This window comes from Opisthorchis viverrini, assembly GCF_000715545.1.
Source record: "Opisthorchis viverrini unplaced genomic scaffold opera_v5_163, whole genome shotgun sequence".
NCBI classification, from domain to species: domain Eukaryota; kingdom Metazoa; phylum Platyhelminthes; class Trematoda; order Opisthorchiida; family Opisthorchiidae; genus Opisthorchis; species Opisthorchis viverrini.
Window position 1 is genome coordinate 588,540 of NW_008751821.1, and position 13,620 is coordinate 602,159.

The 13,620-nt window shown below is 45.0% G+C and overlaps 1 protein-coding gene across 1 annotated transcript in view; it reads right to left on the reverse strand.

Annotated features, from left to right (window-relative positions):
• The window catches only part of T265_07275 (hypothetical protein), a gene marked incomplete at both ends in the record, with an annotated part of 10,956 nt that extends 742 nt beyond the window's left edge, over window positions 1–10,214 (reverse strand). The window contains 6 exons of the mRNA XM_009172753.1: window positions 5,955–6,055; window positions 8,761–8,831; window positions 8,875–8,956; window positions 8,994–9,076; window positions 9,115–9,202; window positions 10,079–10,214. Coding sequence (XP_009171017.1) covers window positions 5,955–6,055; window positions 8,761–8,831; window positions 8,875–8,956; window positions 8,994–9,076; window positions 9,115–9,202; window positions 10,079–10,171 — 518 coding nt within the window. The remainder of the gene's footprint in view (window positions 1–5,954; window positions 6,056–8,760; window positions 8,832–8,874; window positions 8,957–8,993; window positions 9,077–9,114; window positions 9,203–10,078) is intronic.
• Between the last annotated feature and the right edge of the window lie 3,406 nt (window positions 10,215–13,620).

A 13,620-nucleotide genomic window follows, 5' to 3' on the forward strand; every position in this document is an offset into this window, starting at 1 on the left:
CGAAACTATTGTAAAGTGACCCCGAAACGTAATTAACACACTCGTGACAGCCGCTCGGAACAAGCCTTACCCTAGGCATCCGAATCGCGGTGGCCGTACAAAGCTCCATACCTCAACAGTAAGTGTACACTTCTTGGGGGGGGGGGCGAGATAATTAATAGGGCTGAACCACTTCCATTTTCTAGCAGATTGGCTTGAAACTTCCGACTTAGAATGTCACAAAAAGACTTGTGATGGTTTAGATGCCTTCGTTTTTGGGTGATTGGATTTCGCATCATCAACAGCAATACACCAGTAATAAAACTAGTGCTTGACCTCCATACAATCATAAGGGAGGAAAGTGTCGGCAAATAATTTTAAAAAAAAGTATAGAAGGATTTTAACGTGGTGTGGGGCAGTTCCATGTTTTTGTTGAAACTATCAAGAATAAGGCGTCTACGCTTTTGAACAGCATTAAAATAAATATACCTGAACATCTTCCCGAACTAATGCGCCATCATCGGCACTAAACCAACGCGAACTTCAGCCGACATAAGCCCGGTGCGTAACTACAGGTGAACTTTGGCTAGACGGTCTATCCATCAAATGACAGCATGGACCGGTTTGCCCCGCGTGTCCTGCTGGGTTTCAACCCACTTGCAAGCAAGATGACGAGAACACCAGCCAGATCTTACATCTTTCGTTTCACATTATCATGTCTTGGTCTGTTTGCCGTAAGTTTTTCGGGAGCAAGGGCTTGGAATAAGAAGCGACGCTTTCTTGCGTTAAAAGCGCGGTCGAACGTACATCATGCATGCCCAAGTTACCTTAAACTGGAAAGCTCAATTCGTCTAGTTTGTTACTGAGCACGCGCCTTTCCGTTGCGTACTCCCTGTGACCAGCTAAACCTTGCTATGCTACACAGACCGCTGACCAAATATCTGAAGATACTCGGATCGGGAGGACCGATTTTTTGAAACCATAAGGCGCTTTGGCTTCAGTGATATTGTTCTATGATTCCATGAATGACAAGCTGGCGAAAGCTTCTCCGCCTTCATTACCCGCGCATTGGTTACGGTCATAGTGCAACCACGTCTTATGAGGCTGCCATGACAGGTGAACCGATCAAAAATCCCAGGTTCTTTATTCCGAATTTTAAAGGGAGAGCACAAAAGAATTGAATCCAGTCATATTCGTTCAATCTCCCGACCTGGATGGCCGGAAGCCTGTATCTCAGACATCTGTCAATTGACCACCATGGTAGAAAGAACTCTGAGGTACGCAAACCACCACACCACGATATGATCCAGTCTATGCGACGGCGCGCTGGAGGTTTATGAAGAAATAAATGTCTGGACATGTACCGAATATTGATTTGAGTAGACTCCGGAAAACGTGCAAATCTTTTGATATAACAAACAAAGCTGCCTTGCAACCCGTGAGGTGTACAGGGTCTGAAGTGCTGCCAGCTTATTCATGTCTACGTTTTCGCTGAAAACCCGAAACGACTACGAAGATGAGGTATGAAATTTGGGGATCGTCCTCAATTCGGGATTTTACGCGTGGATTTCCAGCCGAACTAGACACCGTAAAGCAAACATAAGATACGATTTCTACTCATCATCGATAGCATGATATCAGTGTTAAACACTGATGCTTCGGCTGTCGTATGGTCATGACTTATTCGAAAGCCTTATTGTCGAAAAAAGAATAAAAGTAGACGGGGAAAGGACTTAGTGAACTGGAGGAATTTGAGCACGACCAAATGTATAGCTCAGAGACAGCAACTGGCAAACAGCATGAGGCCGATGCTGTGACCAAACAATCCTCTAGTATTTCTTCGAAGGACACTACTCATAGGGTTTCTGAAAACGCTTCGACAACCATTCTTGGGGTTCACTAGGTAGACATAGTCCACGATTTCCCGTTCTACTTGAACTCAAACGATCAGTGCTCCTTCAAGAAAACGGCATCTTGACATCGTGTCAACCGAAACACAAAGCGGCATATTCAGTTGAGGGATATCACTCCCATAATAGTTCTATTCGTAAAAATACTCGTTTGCCGAAATGAACGACAATATGACTCAAAGAAGACCCAAAGAAGAATTTATTCAACAAGTAAGCTAGCCAAGCAATAGGCCGGAGAATAGCAAGTTTTCTATAGAGAATGCTGGTAGCTCAGGTAGCGTAGGTAGTCGTTGGTTTGATCGCTGAGCTGAGCAATTTGATTGCAAACGCTTCATCACCAATCGACTTGACATCATCAGTGCGTTGTTAGAGATTCGACCCCCTCGACTTGGGTATCTTTGAGCCCAAAGGTTTCTTCAGTCTCTGAAGTACTGATATACCCTTCTGCCTCGATGCACTGTGGGGCCACAGGATCGGATGAGCTTCCATAAGCGTTATTCAAACAAAGATGCTGAATTTTGACTTGGGACAGTTGTTTAATTTGGGAAAAAGAATGCATTCAACAGTCTGGAGCCCACCACTCACCGTACTTTTATTGAAAAAGGTACTGGAAGTGACCAGTCCAATTGCAGCAGCGTAAACTTCAACCCACTCGTAACACGCTCTGAGCTCCAAAGACGCAGCGAGACGCATATCCGAGTACCAGGCAGGGTTTTGACGAGATAAGGGGTGTCTTGATCACACCTTCCCGTAACGCCAAGTACTTGAGCAGTTTGAAGTATACCACCGAACGGTCGTAACGGTTTTCTTTGACGTCAAACAGGCCTTCGACGCTGTAAATAGACTGGCTCCTCTACATGTACTTGACAAATGAGAGATGCCCCTAAAGCTTGTGAATATTCTGTGTGAATTATCCTTAGAGATCTGGTCGCATGGGGATTAACAATTAGTGGTTTGCCAGGGTCGTCCCCCTCTTCAGTTTCGTTCAACTTAGCGACTGATACTATCACAGAGTGTACTCTCCAACGGACCGCAAACCTGGGTATCGAAATCACGTCTAGAGGAAAACCGGTAGACTTAGATATTGGGATGAGATTTTTCTGGAATCTGACGTTCATGATTCCGCAGAGACTACTTTAAGTAAAATATCGAAACTAGTCCCGTGTCTTAGTATGTACCATGCGAATTAAAAACGCGAAATTCTACGTCAGTGCACCTTTTGGCGATTCCAGAATGGGGAGCTTGATTTTGTTGGTGCGTTCGCTTTATCTTGGCTGATTCGTAATCAGTAACCGCGGTGTGACGGATAAAATCAATCCATACATCAAGGAACAAGCAATATTCGCCAAACTGCGTCAGAAACGAATACCATAGCTCAAAAAGACAATAATTACAAAAGTCATGACAGAGATCGGTCTGTGCGATCTCAAGGCGTCAAACTTCTTCAAATATTTGATCATCATTGTTCCCGCAGTACGACTGGTGTTAACTGGCTGCAGCCTGAGCGTAATAAAACGGTTTACAAGCGTCTAGTGGGTAATGAATCGGATCCTGTTGAACAGCAGATAAAACCCTTCAGATTAACGAAATGCACTTAATGCATACCAAGTTGCTTTTCACGAGAGACCCAGCTGAATTTCTCGTTCACAACGTTTTTCAGATTACGTTAACTGGGCATGATCGTGCAAACTGCATGTGTGCCCGTGTATGCTGGTTACTTAAGAAAAGTGCTAAAAGGCGGTTTTGGTGCATTTTCCAAATCGAGATTTGTGAGCTTTATAACAGTTGAAACTGTGAGGATTTCGGAGTTATACAAGCTAAGGAAGACAGAGTGGTAGGGAGTTCCTGAGACCCGAAGTTTCTGAAAAAGGAAGAGATCTACGTGTAGTAGTTACTGGATAGGTGGTGACGCGATGGGCAAAGACGTGTAAACCGAGTGGAAGAAGTGGACAAAAGGGTAGAAAAAACAAGCTCCGGTGAACATTCTCCATGATTTCAACGGCAGAATGAAGCAAGAGATGCTAAGCCCGTAATGAGAAAGTGCTTGCAGGCTATGGGTCGGTGAAAAGATATAGAAGAGGCGTACAATTTTCCACTGAATGGAATCAAGAGGGAACAGATAAGGAGCCCCACCCAAAACACAACAGAAAAACTCCGGGGTAATGTGAACCTGAGAATCTTAGACGACAATTTGAACGGAGGTATCTGCGTACATGGTCCAAGTTCCGAGAAACGGAATGTGTCAGGACATGCGCATAAACTGCGCAACACGATATTTCAAAGCATCAAGTTTCCAAAACTGAAAGAAATGATCCTACTCAACCTAATTGTTCCAAAATAGGTGAAGTGGCTAATTCACATCAAATTTAGCTGAGAGTGTTGCGGTCAATTTTCGTTTTAGACAGGTCCGTATGTAGAAGATATCACACAATCGAGCTGTTTCGGAAAGTAATATTGCATAGGAACAGACCAATTATGATATGCCCTCAGCAATATCCGTCCGTACCAAGTAGAAAATAGACAGTTGACTGTGCCTCAGCAACACTGACTCGACCTACCAGTGCATTCATACCTCCGGCAAACACAATTGTGTCCGGAGTCTGCTTTAATAAGGCGTTCAAGGTATCGGAAAAACTGTCTTGTGTTGTATCATAACTATGTTTCGTGGGATGCGAGCAGATATAGTGGACAAGTAACGATCATCAACTCGATCCAAGGCCTCCAAAGACAACGCCAAATGAACCACGCAGCGATGACTGTGGGTGGGTATCCGGTCGAGTAGACATCCTTTCGCTCGACGACTTAAAATGGTCAGGACCTCGGCGTAGCAAAAAGCAGCTGCCTCGGACCACCGGAGGTGCGCGACCGGAAGATAGGAATTGGTGATGGTGTTAAACAGACAATTGTACATGAGTATTGAATCCCCCCTTAGAAAAAGCAGCATACCGCAGCAGAAAAATGTCCCAGAGCAACAGCAGACTGTTGTACTCCTTCTTCCAAGGGAAACTAGATGAACCGGACGTCGAGGTTCACAGTGGTTTTGAGGTGCCCAAGGCTGTAGTTGCTGTGCGACGCGTGAATGCATCGGCTGACAGTGAAAGATTCATGGAGCTACTAGCCCTTGTGTGGTGTAGGAGAGGAGAACGAATAAATGGAAACAAAAGTAGGGAACCATCAGCAGTACGTTTTTATCGGACAGCAGCGTTACGGCACCACGCGACGATCTTTGTGACATGAAACTAATTGTCTTTCTACATGCCATGGCTGTACTCGGTCTGCGGCATAAGAAGTGGGAACATACCAAGACAGGAGAAGCATTAGGGCCTTCCACCAGTGCCTTGGACTAAAAACATGACCATAAGACAGTAATGTTTGGTGTATGCCTACACAATGGATCAGCCGTTAAGGGACAACTCTCAACTAGGAGGACCAGGTCATGTTAGCCATCCACCCTTTGATTGATTTAGCGTAAGAGGTCACATGGACACATTGCAAAGTAACTCAAAGGGTCACAGATGCGTACAAACTGTTAAAACACGGTAAGGTCCAGTCATGTTGTGACAGCCGTCTTTGACCACGAACGAGTATGTGACACACACACAAACTCCACATGTGACCACATGACTGACTGCCGGCCATGAGGTCATCCTGAATTTCGCAAGGATAAGTTGACACCGGACAAAGCAGATACTTTACCGATAAGTCAAGAGAAGCAGTGTTTTGAAATGGGTGCTCTTACTCGTTATAGACGGATGTGAGATTTGAAAACAGTCCCATCTGGGATGTTATACTCATAATTTGTCAACTGACACTGGATCAACATAATTCCCTCCTTCACCTGGGCATCGTGTAAAGCAAGCAAATAATAACAATCATAATCTTTCAGCTGTAACGGTGTCCAGCTGATTTGCACAAGGGATTAGATACCGTCAGGTTGCCCAAACCTGGACAGGAGCCATCGAGATGCCGGGGTTGGGTCCGATTCAAGGATTCCCAGTTAATAAGTCGATGCCCTAACCACCGAGCAGTCACGAGCTCAAACCAAAATATATCATAGTCACTTACCCTTTTAAGGCCGAGACCCCGCGGATTGTACAATCTCTTTGTCCGACGAACCGCATGCTGTCGCAGAAAACTTTATTTACCTCAGCAACGGGAAATGCACCCTGGAAAGGGCAAAAGTTAAAATCAGCTTGAAAAATTAATCTACAGTACTGGCCTCCAAAACCTCACAAATGTGGATCAATTAACCATTTTGGTATAGCTGCGTGAGTCGGGTAAAGGTGTAACAAATTACACAGTCCAACTCTTCTACACTGTCCGTTTTCGGCCGGTCCCGCCAAAATTTTCTTTTGTACCTTTTACAGAATGGATTTCCATTCCTTGGTAGCAACAGCAAGGAATAGGTCTCCGGTTCACTACCACTTCAAGGACGGGGAGTCAATATTGTACTGATACATTGAAATTCGTGAACAAGCCTAGGTTTGCAACACCTACTACGGATACCTTTTACCACTTATCCCAATTAAAGTAACTGTAGAAAGCGATGATATTCGAGATATCGCGATACATGTATGTCTTTGTAATGTACTACTCATAAGGTTGCTGAAAATCTGTCGACAACCCACGACCGATTTCGCCCTTTTTGGGGCTCATCAGGTTGGCGCAGTCCCCGGGTTTCCGTCAAACTTATGTTCTACTTGAAACCAAATTGCACGAAATTAGCGAATATACACTCATCAGCAAACTAATTCGGTTTTTCGAGAAACTCACCTGTAACCCAGCTGAATCTCTCGTTTGTGATTTCCTCCCCGGAAACCCGGGGACTGCGCCTACCTGATGAGCTCCAAAAAGGGCGAAACCGGTCATGGGCTGTCGACGGATTTTCAGCAACCTTACGAGTAGTACATTACAAAGATATAGCTGTAGAAAGGTTTTGAGTCGAACTGATAAATTTAACATCGGATACTGGAAGATACATGCGTACAGCATCTCCCGAAGGCGTATCTATAAGCAAGGGAAGTTGAGGCATAACTTTACAGGAACCTAAAGAAGCTTCATAAGGCAGGTGTTGGTAACCGGAATTCATTTCACAGTAAAATTCAAACCAGTGATGGGGCGCACGATATTGAAAAAGGTTCACCAAGAAAAGTGGCTTTACAACGCGAGATGTAGATAATTATTCTCCAAAGAGTATTTCGGGTTTGGTGAAACATATAAACACAAGATTCGGAAAGCCAATGTCTCTCAAACAGTATTTAGTTTGTCATAACACATTCCTTAGAGTAAATATGTCATAAGACCAACTTCAACAGCCCGTAATCGCTAGTAGTCTGGCAAGTTTTCATGTACAACTTTGAAGACGCTTCAGCAGGTTGCCGTTTCAAGAGATTCATGGTCAGGTAGGAGTTTCTCAGCAGGATAACATACGGAATCATTTCGACGGATATATATATATATATATATATATAGGAACATATCCTGACCTGAATTACCACTCTATCGTGACGGTCGGGATTTGTGCTGTAATGAACATGCGTACCACAGTGAAAGGAACTCAGTTTTTAAGGTTCAGTCATTCCAGAAAAGCCAATGAGCAGCAGGCCCACAAGAAGCAGCGAGCCTCCATCTTAGTGCAAGAAAGCGTAGCACGATTTAGTCTGGGGTAAAGTAGTACTGTTTTCTGCGACAAGTGTGGTTTCTCCAGACGATCGGCTTCTCCATATCTCCGCCCTACCGGGGAAAGACGAATTGGAAGAGGCCGACCATAAAAATCACACACTCCATTTGCTCAATGAGTGGTCACGGCCCCTGCGCATTATCCGTTGAATTGGAAATATTTTCAAAAACCACAAGCGATATGCTGCTGTACCCAGTAGAATTAAGAACTAGACTTTCATGCCTTACTCTCTGAGTCGTTGGTCTAAACCAACCACCTGCCACATTGTGAGTCTAGCTGGGGGGATCCCCCAAATGAGCCCCTATTTTCAGGCCCAGCAGCTAAAATGCTCCACCTCACTGGACATGACATCGATCGTAAAGAGAGGTAAGCAAATATTCTGCCACCTGGAATTTTGCACGTGAGGAATCTCCTACATAAAGATAGAAAACGTGTCTCGAAGATAAACCGCACTTGTTGCAAGCAAACGCAAACGCTGCAAGGTAGATCTCGCTGCACTGGCTAGCCGATCAAGGAAGACTACGTGATGCTGACTCTAAGCGTACTTTTCAGTTGGATGGAACAATACAAGGAAGCCGAAGTGAACGCGGTATTGGATGCACAGTCGCGAAATACATGGGTCAGAGAATAATGAATGAAGCAAACGACATCAACCACCTGCCAGTCATCAGGAAAAGTAACTCATCCTTGGTGGGACAGGTCGTTACACTCCATAAGTCACGCTCGTTAAGCCGTGCACTTTGTGTGCCAGGCCCCCTACTCTGAGCCATGTGCTGAATGAGGACTACCCACAGGTGGTTTGTCTATGGCTTGTAAGCTCTTATCACTCCACTCAGTCGTGTTGGTAAGTGCTGTTCGGACGAGACAAACCACTACTTAGTGATCCTTTTAGTGGCGCTGTCACGCAGCCAATAATTGTCCTGAATCAAAACTATTACCCTAAATCCGTAAGTCCCTCAAGCCCTGGTTTAGCAAACAACAATTCTACGTTAACTAACTGATTAGATGACCGCCTTCAACAAATGGCTGTCATTTACTTGTTCTCATTCTCCCAGGTGAACCAAAACGCAACATCTGGAACTAGTACATCTTGATAACCGTTTTACAACTAATTTTTGGCTGATTCTTTTTTTACATGAAATGGCCAACTCACATAAAAGTGACTAAAATCTAAGACGCTACACTACTTACGGAAACGTCCTGTTTATTGGCAAGAATGAGCAAAGGTACGGAATCCAGAGCTGGATTTCGTATCATCTTGTCTGGAACGGAAGTTTAAAACTGGGAAGAAACGAAAAAACGTACCAAAAGCTTCCTTCGATTCGTCAAACCGATCCACGTCCACTGAATCAATTACGTAAATGATACCATGCGACTCGGAAAAGTACTTTGTGCATCTTTTGGAAGTAAAACGAAGTGCTTACCTTATCCCAAAGAGACTGTAGTTCTTCTTGCCCACCTAGGTCCCAAAATTTAAGTCTGACTCCACCTAAAGTGATGTGTCCGACTGAAACATCAGTTACGTGGGGGCAACAGGAAACCAACTGTTTAATCCCACTGTGGTGGTGATTTTATTGAGAGGCAAGGCGCGATAGTTGCGCACAAAGTTGACCTTAGTTTGTTCCAGGTACGTCTGAAAGATAAATGCGTGTCCTTGATTTTTTCCAGCAATGTGAAGGGGTAATTGTTTAGGAAACCCAAAACTCATCATCAATGCTGCTCAAAGGTTAGCTCGCCTAATCGAAAGGGTAAGATTTCTCCATCGCCTTTGGCAGAAGCGCGGCAAGCTGTTGTTCGATTTAAACTTTGTTTGTCATCTCCCGCCACTAAACAACCAAATTCTAGCGTTGCCGTCATGTAAAATTGGCCTACGCGGATTGGTGAACAACTGGGCGTATACCGTGGAGGGTTCGAAAAATTCAGCCCGTGGTATATGAAAATGACAATAGATGTAAGTCCCATCATAGCCGGAGCGAGACGTTCCCATATAACGAGGGATAAATCGCCCAAAAGGAATGGGCGACTTACCGTTACCGTCGGGCGACGGTAACGATAAAAGGAGCAGTTTTGGACTTAGATTCATAGTTCTTGAGCCATTTTAGACTATATATTGTTGTATGTGCGGAATGAATGTCATGAAAGGCCTTGCTGCTAACTAACAAAATGGTACCAGCTAGTAACTGGCCCGGTGTGCCGCGTGATGTATGCACATGTGATCCAACCACTGCACGTCCAAGTGCCGACAATACAAAATCAAATCACGGCCTCTCTTAGTAGCGAACGAAACATATGGCTTAACGGAGGCGGGAGCTAAGAAGTTATCACGCTGCTCAAGCCTAGAGAACAGTAATGGTAAGTCAGCTCACCCAACCGCTGGAGTGTCTCGAGATCGCGACCACCTGGAGTGGATGAGTAAGAGGAAAGTCATGTATTTAAGACCATTGTCTGACCTACTATTGGTTGACACCTAACCAGATGTCTGCTCAAAAACGGAAATTTATCAACTTACCGTTTTGCCAGCACAATCTAATCCGAGAATTAAAATTGAGTATTCATCTCGCTGAGAAAGATATGACCAAAGTCCACGAAATAAAGTGTACATGTCCAAAACAGGTGGAAACTACCCGTTGGAGGACCGATTCCTTGTACAAAGAACCTGAAAATAAACGCATTCGAACATGGATGCGCCAATCACCCTCAAGAATGAAACAGATTAGCTTATTACGATATGTGGAACATGTTTCATTTCGGAACATTTGTGCTCGCATCAAGATTTGTTCACGAGCAGATACAAACTGAAAAATGAGGTATTTGGCAATCTTATTCACCAGGTGATGTAAATAGCTTGGAGGGAGTTACAAGGGGTTACACTGCACCCACGAAAACGGTAAATTAATAACTAAACATGCGATCGGCAGGTTGGGATATCTACGGATTCCCATTGATCGTGTGTTTGAAAGCAAGCGTCCAAGTTACCAATCAATTTGGTGACGTTTGCGTGCTTTTCCGCCGAAGAACGAACCAGAAAGGAACGATATACAAAGTTAATTCCACAATTATCCAGATTTAAACATAATGATGAGGAAATTTCGCGTTTTATCGTTGGTAGTGAAGTTCAAAAGATATGGTTAGCCTGCCTGTACGCAATCAACCATCCACAGGAGTTTAATAAGACCTCTCTTCACCAGCTCGAAATAGCTCAGAGGGTTCGAGATAGCTCAGTGGTTAAGGTAGCAGCATACGGAACGAAAAGCCTTGGTTCGAACCAAACCTCAATATCTTGACTGCTCCGGCATCCTAGCAGTACCCTAGCCCCCCTGACCCGTTCCGTTGGTATGTCGTTTAGGCATCGAAACGCTGCTACAGACGAAATATTTGATTTTTATCGTGTCACCAGCCCTCGTAACCGACAAGATCTCAATAAATACAACATAGGATAGCTTCCGGCTCACTAGGGGGTGTAAAATGTGTAAGATCTCGTTATGGGACGCTTGTATATTCCGAGAGAACAGGGTGTAAGGCATAGTTGTTTGGAACATATGCTCTTAGAGCGGAACCACATACGTAAAAGTGTTTCGACTGTACTAAATACTGAGACGGCGGTCACCGTCAACTGTTGGGCGAACATACCGTAAGATAACGTAAGATGCCCTCCTAAATTATCCTATCTAGGGAGGAGGCAGCGCTTCCTCGCCGTACTTTTCTCTGCAACGGAAGTATGAAGGCAGTAAGATGCTTCCTCCAGGTGACCAGCACATCCATATTCATGGAGGCAAGGAATCCGCCTTCCTCGTGGGAAGGATGGGTTGAAAAAGGTCGGTCCTATAAGCCTCACACTCCGATCGTCCAAAAGTAGGTCGTAACCACTGACGAGTACAGTCGAAGAACAAATAAACTCTGTCATGAGCCTGATGCCCCAAACGCACCTGCTGTGCGCATCAGAAGTGAAGTATCTGTCTTTTTCCCTGCATCACCGGGGCTAGGCCAGCCCCTGCAACCTAGCAGGCCAGGACTATTAAGTCGCTGTCACCGTTGGCCTTCGTGGTATGGTTGAACCTTGGAGAAGTGAGTTCCAGCCCGTTTAGCCAACAGGACCATTGCAGCATAGAAGCCCAGCCACCAGGACAAGGTGACAGCTTTAGGTCAGGGGTCCGCACCCACATTCGAAGGTCGAGCTTTAGGTCAGGGGTCCGCACCCACATTATTCGAAGGTCATGAAGCTATGGCGAGCAGTTCGAACATTACAATATGGAAGGTTTGGGACGAGACCATAATACCAGTGAAATGGAGTGCATCAATCGTGATCCGAATTTCCAACGACGCAGGAGGGCCTTGAGTAATAAGCACAAATAATAGCTGTTCAGCTGTAATACACCTCTGCTTGCCTGCAATGAAAACCGACGGAGGCATGAGAGTCCCCAATCCCAGATAGGACAAGTGGGGGATGCAGGGGTTAGGTTCACATCGCGAACCTTCCGGTCAGTAAGTTCGCGTCTTGACAGAACGACTTACTCGAGCCTCACTGAGCTATTTCTATCTCATGCGAAAACCAGCGTGGAATCAGCCTGGTGAAAGTCGTTTCCAATATCTTCGCACACATCGTTTTGTGCAACTGATCGTGAGAATCAAGCCGAGTTCCGTTCTGTCGAGGATTAGTCGGTCATATTTTTACTTTGAGACGAGTCTTTGAACAGCACCAATCTTTCTCACACTGGTCATTTTTCTTAGTCCACGAGCTGTTTTCGCGTCCCGTCGACCGTTATTCTTGCCGAGCCTACCGATCGTAGGGGATCGTCCAAATTTTTGTCTCTTATGGGAACACTGAATGCGTGGGCACCAGTAGACAACAACCGTTGGCCTTAGTTCACCAGGACCATTAATGTAAAACGAGCATGCACTCTCACTGTTCTCTTCATCTCTATTATTGACATGCTACTTGGAATTTCTCTGCCTGCCTTCTGGAGTCCCTTCCGAATGCTCCACCATCAGATGTGCATTCATACTGGGATGAGATCGGCACCTCCTTGCACAGTGCTGAGAGTTCTGCCTGTGGTAAAGCTCTACTGGGTCTACTCAGGTAGACCCAGTAGTCTTAGGTCTCTAATGACGCATCAAACAGAATTGTCTGTTACACCGGAATCAAGGAGATAAACGACCTTCAGGAAGTTGTACTGGAAAAAACTGAACCGTTCCGTGGTATGGATTCAAATGAACCTGAATATAAAAAGATCTAAAAGCCTGATGGGATATCAATGAAAAGCTGAAATGGAGAAAACAGAATTTCAGTCTACAAGACAAATTGCTAGCAAAATGAATTTGTTCGCTTGGAGGCAGTCTCCCTAATAAGTGTGAGCGCTTGAAACTCAGATAAATGTTCCCGCCGGTCTCGAACACAAATTGACCCGAAGAAATATCAGATGTAGAGTGAAAGCAAAGTGTGGCGAACCCGGAAAGCTGAAGAAATGAAAGAGGCCAAGAAATCCAGCAATACCCGAAGATTCTTTCAGCTGGTCCGTGCGGCTGGACCTCAGATACCATCTTTCAGTGAAACCATCAAAGATAAAAGTGGTGCGACTAGTTTGGACAAGGAATGCCTCGGCCACAAGGCCAAATACTTCGAACAACAATTATCGTGGTCACCCGCTGCCATGGGTGGGATTGGAATTCTATAAGTGAAGTCGAAACCTAAATGACGAAGCTCGAAACCCTACGGCTTCCGAGAGTTATGAAGTTTGTGAACATTTCAAGTTATTCGTATTCTCAAACTTTCGGGCGTGTAAGAGTATACGGAGAGCCCTCAGAAAGCTTCCGTACACAAAGCGGTATCAGTCGGGTGTGCTCACTCTCCGTATTCCTAGCTAATTTCGTGACCAACGAGGTAGTGAAACGAAAGCTGGAGGCTTTTCAAAATCCCAGTGTTCAAATAGCTGCTGATGAAAACCTAGTAGATCTGGAATACGTAGACGAAATCGTTCTCGCTTTCGAGGAGAAGATGGAGGCGCAGGTGGCTCCGGTTCGGTTGTAGGTGTTTGACTGCCATGCCACATAGAG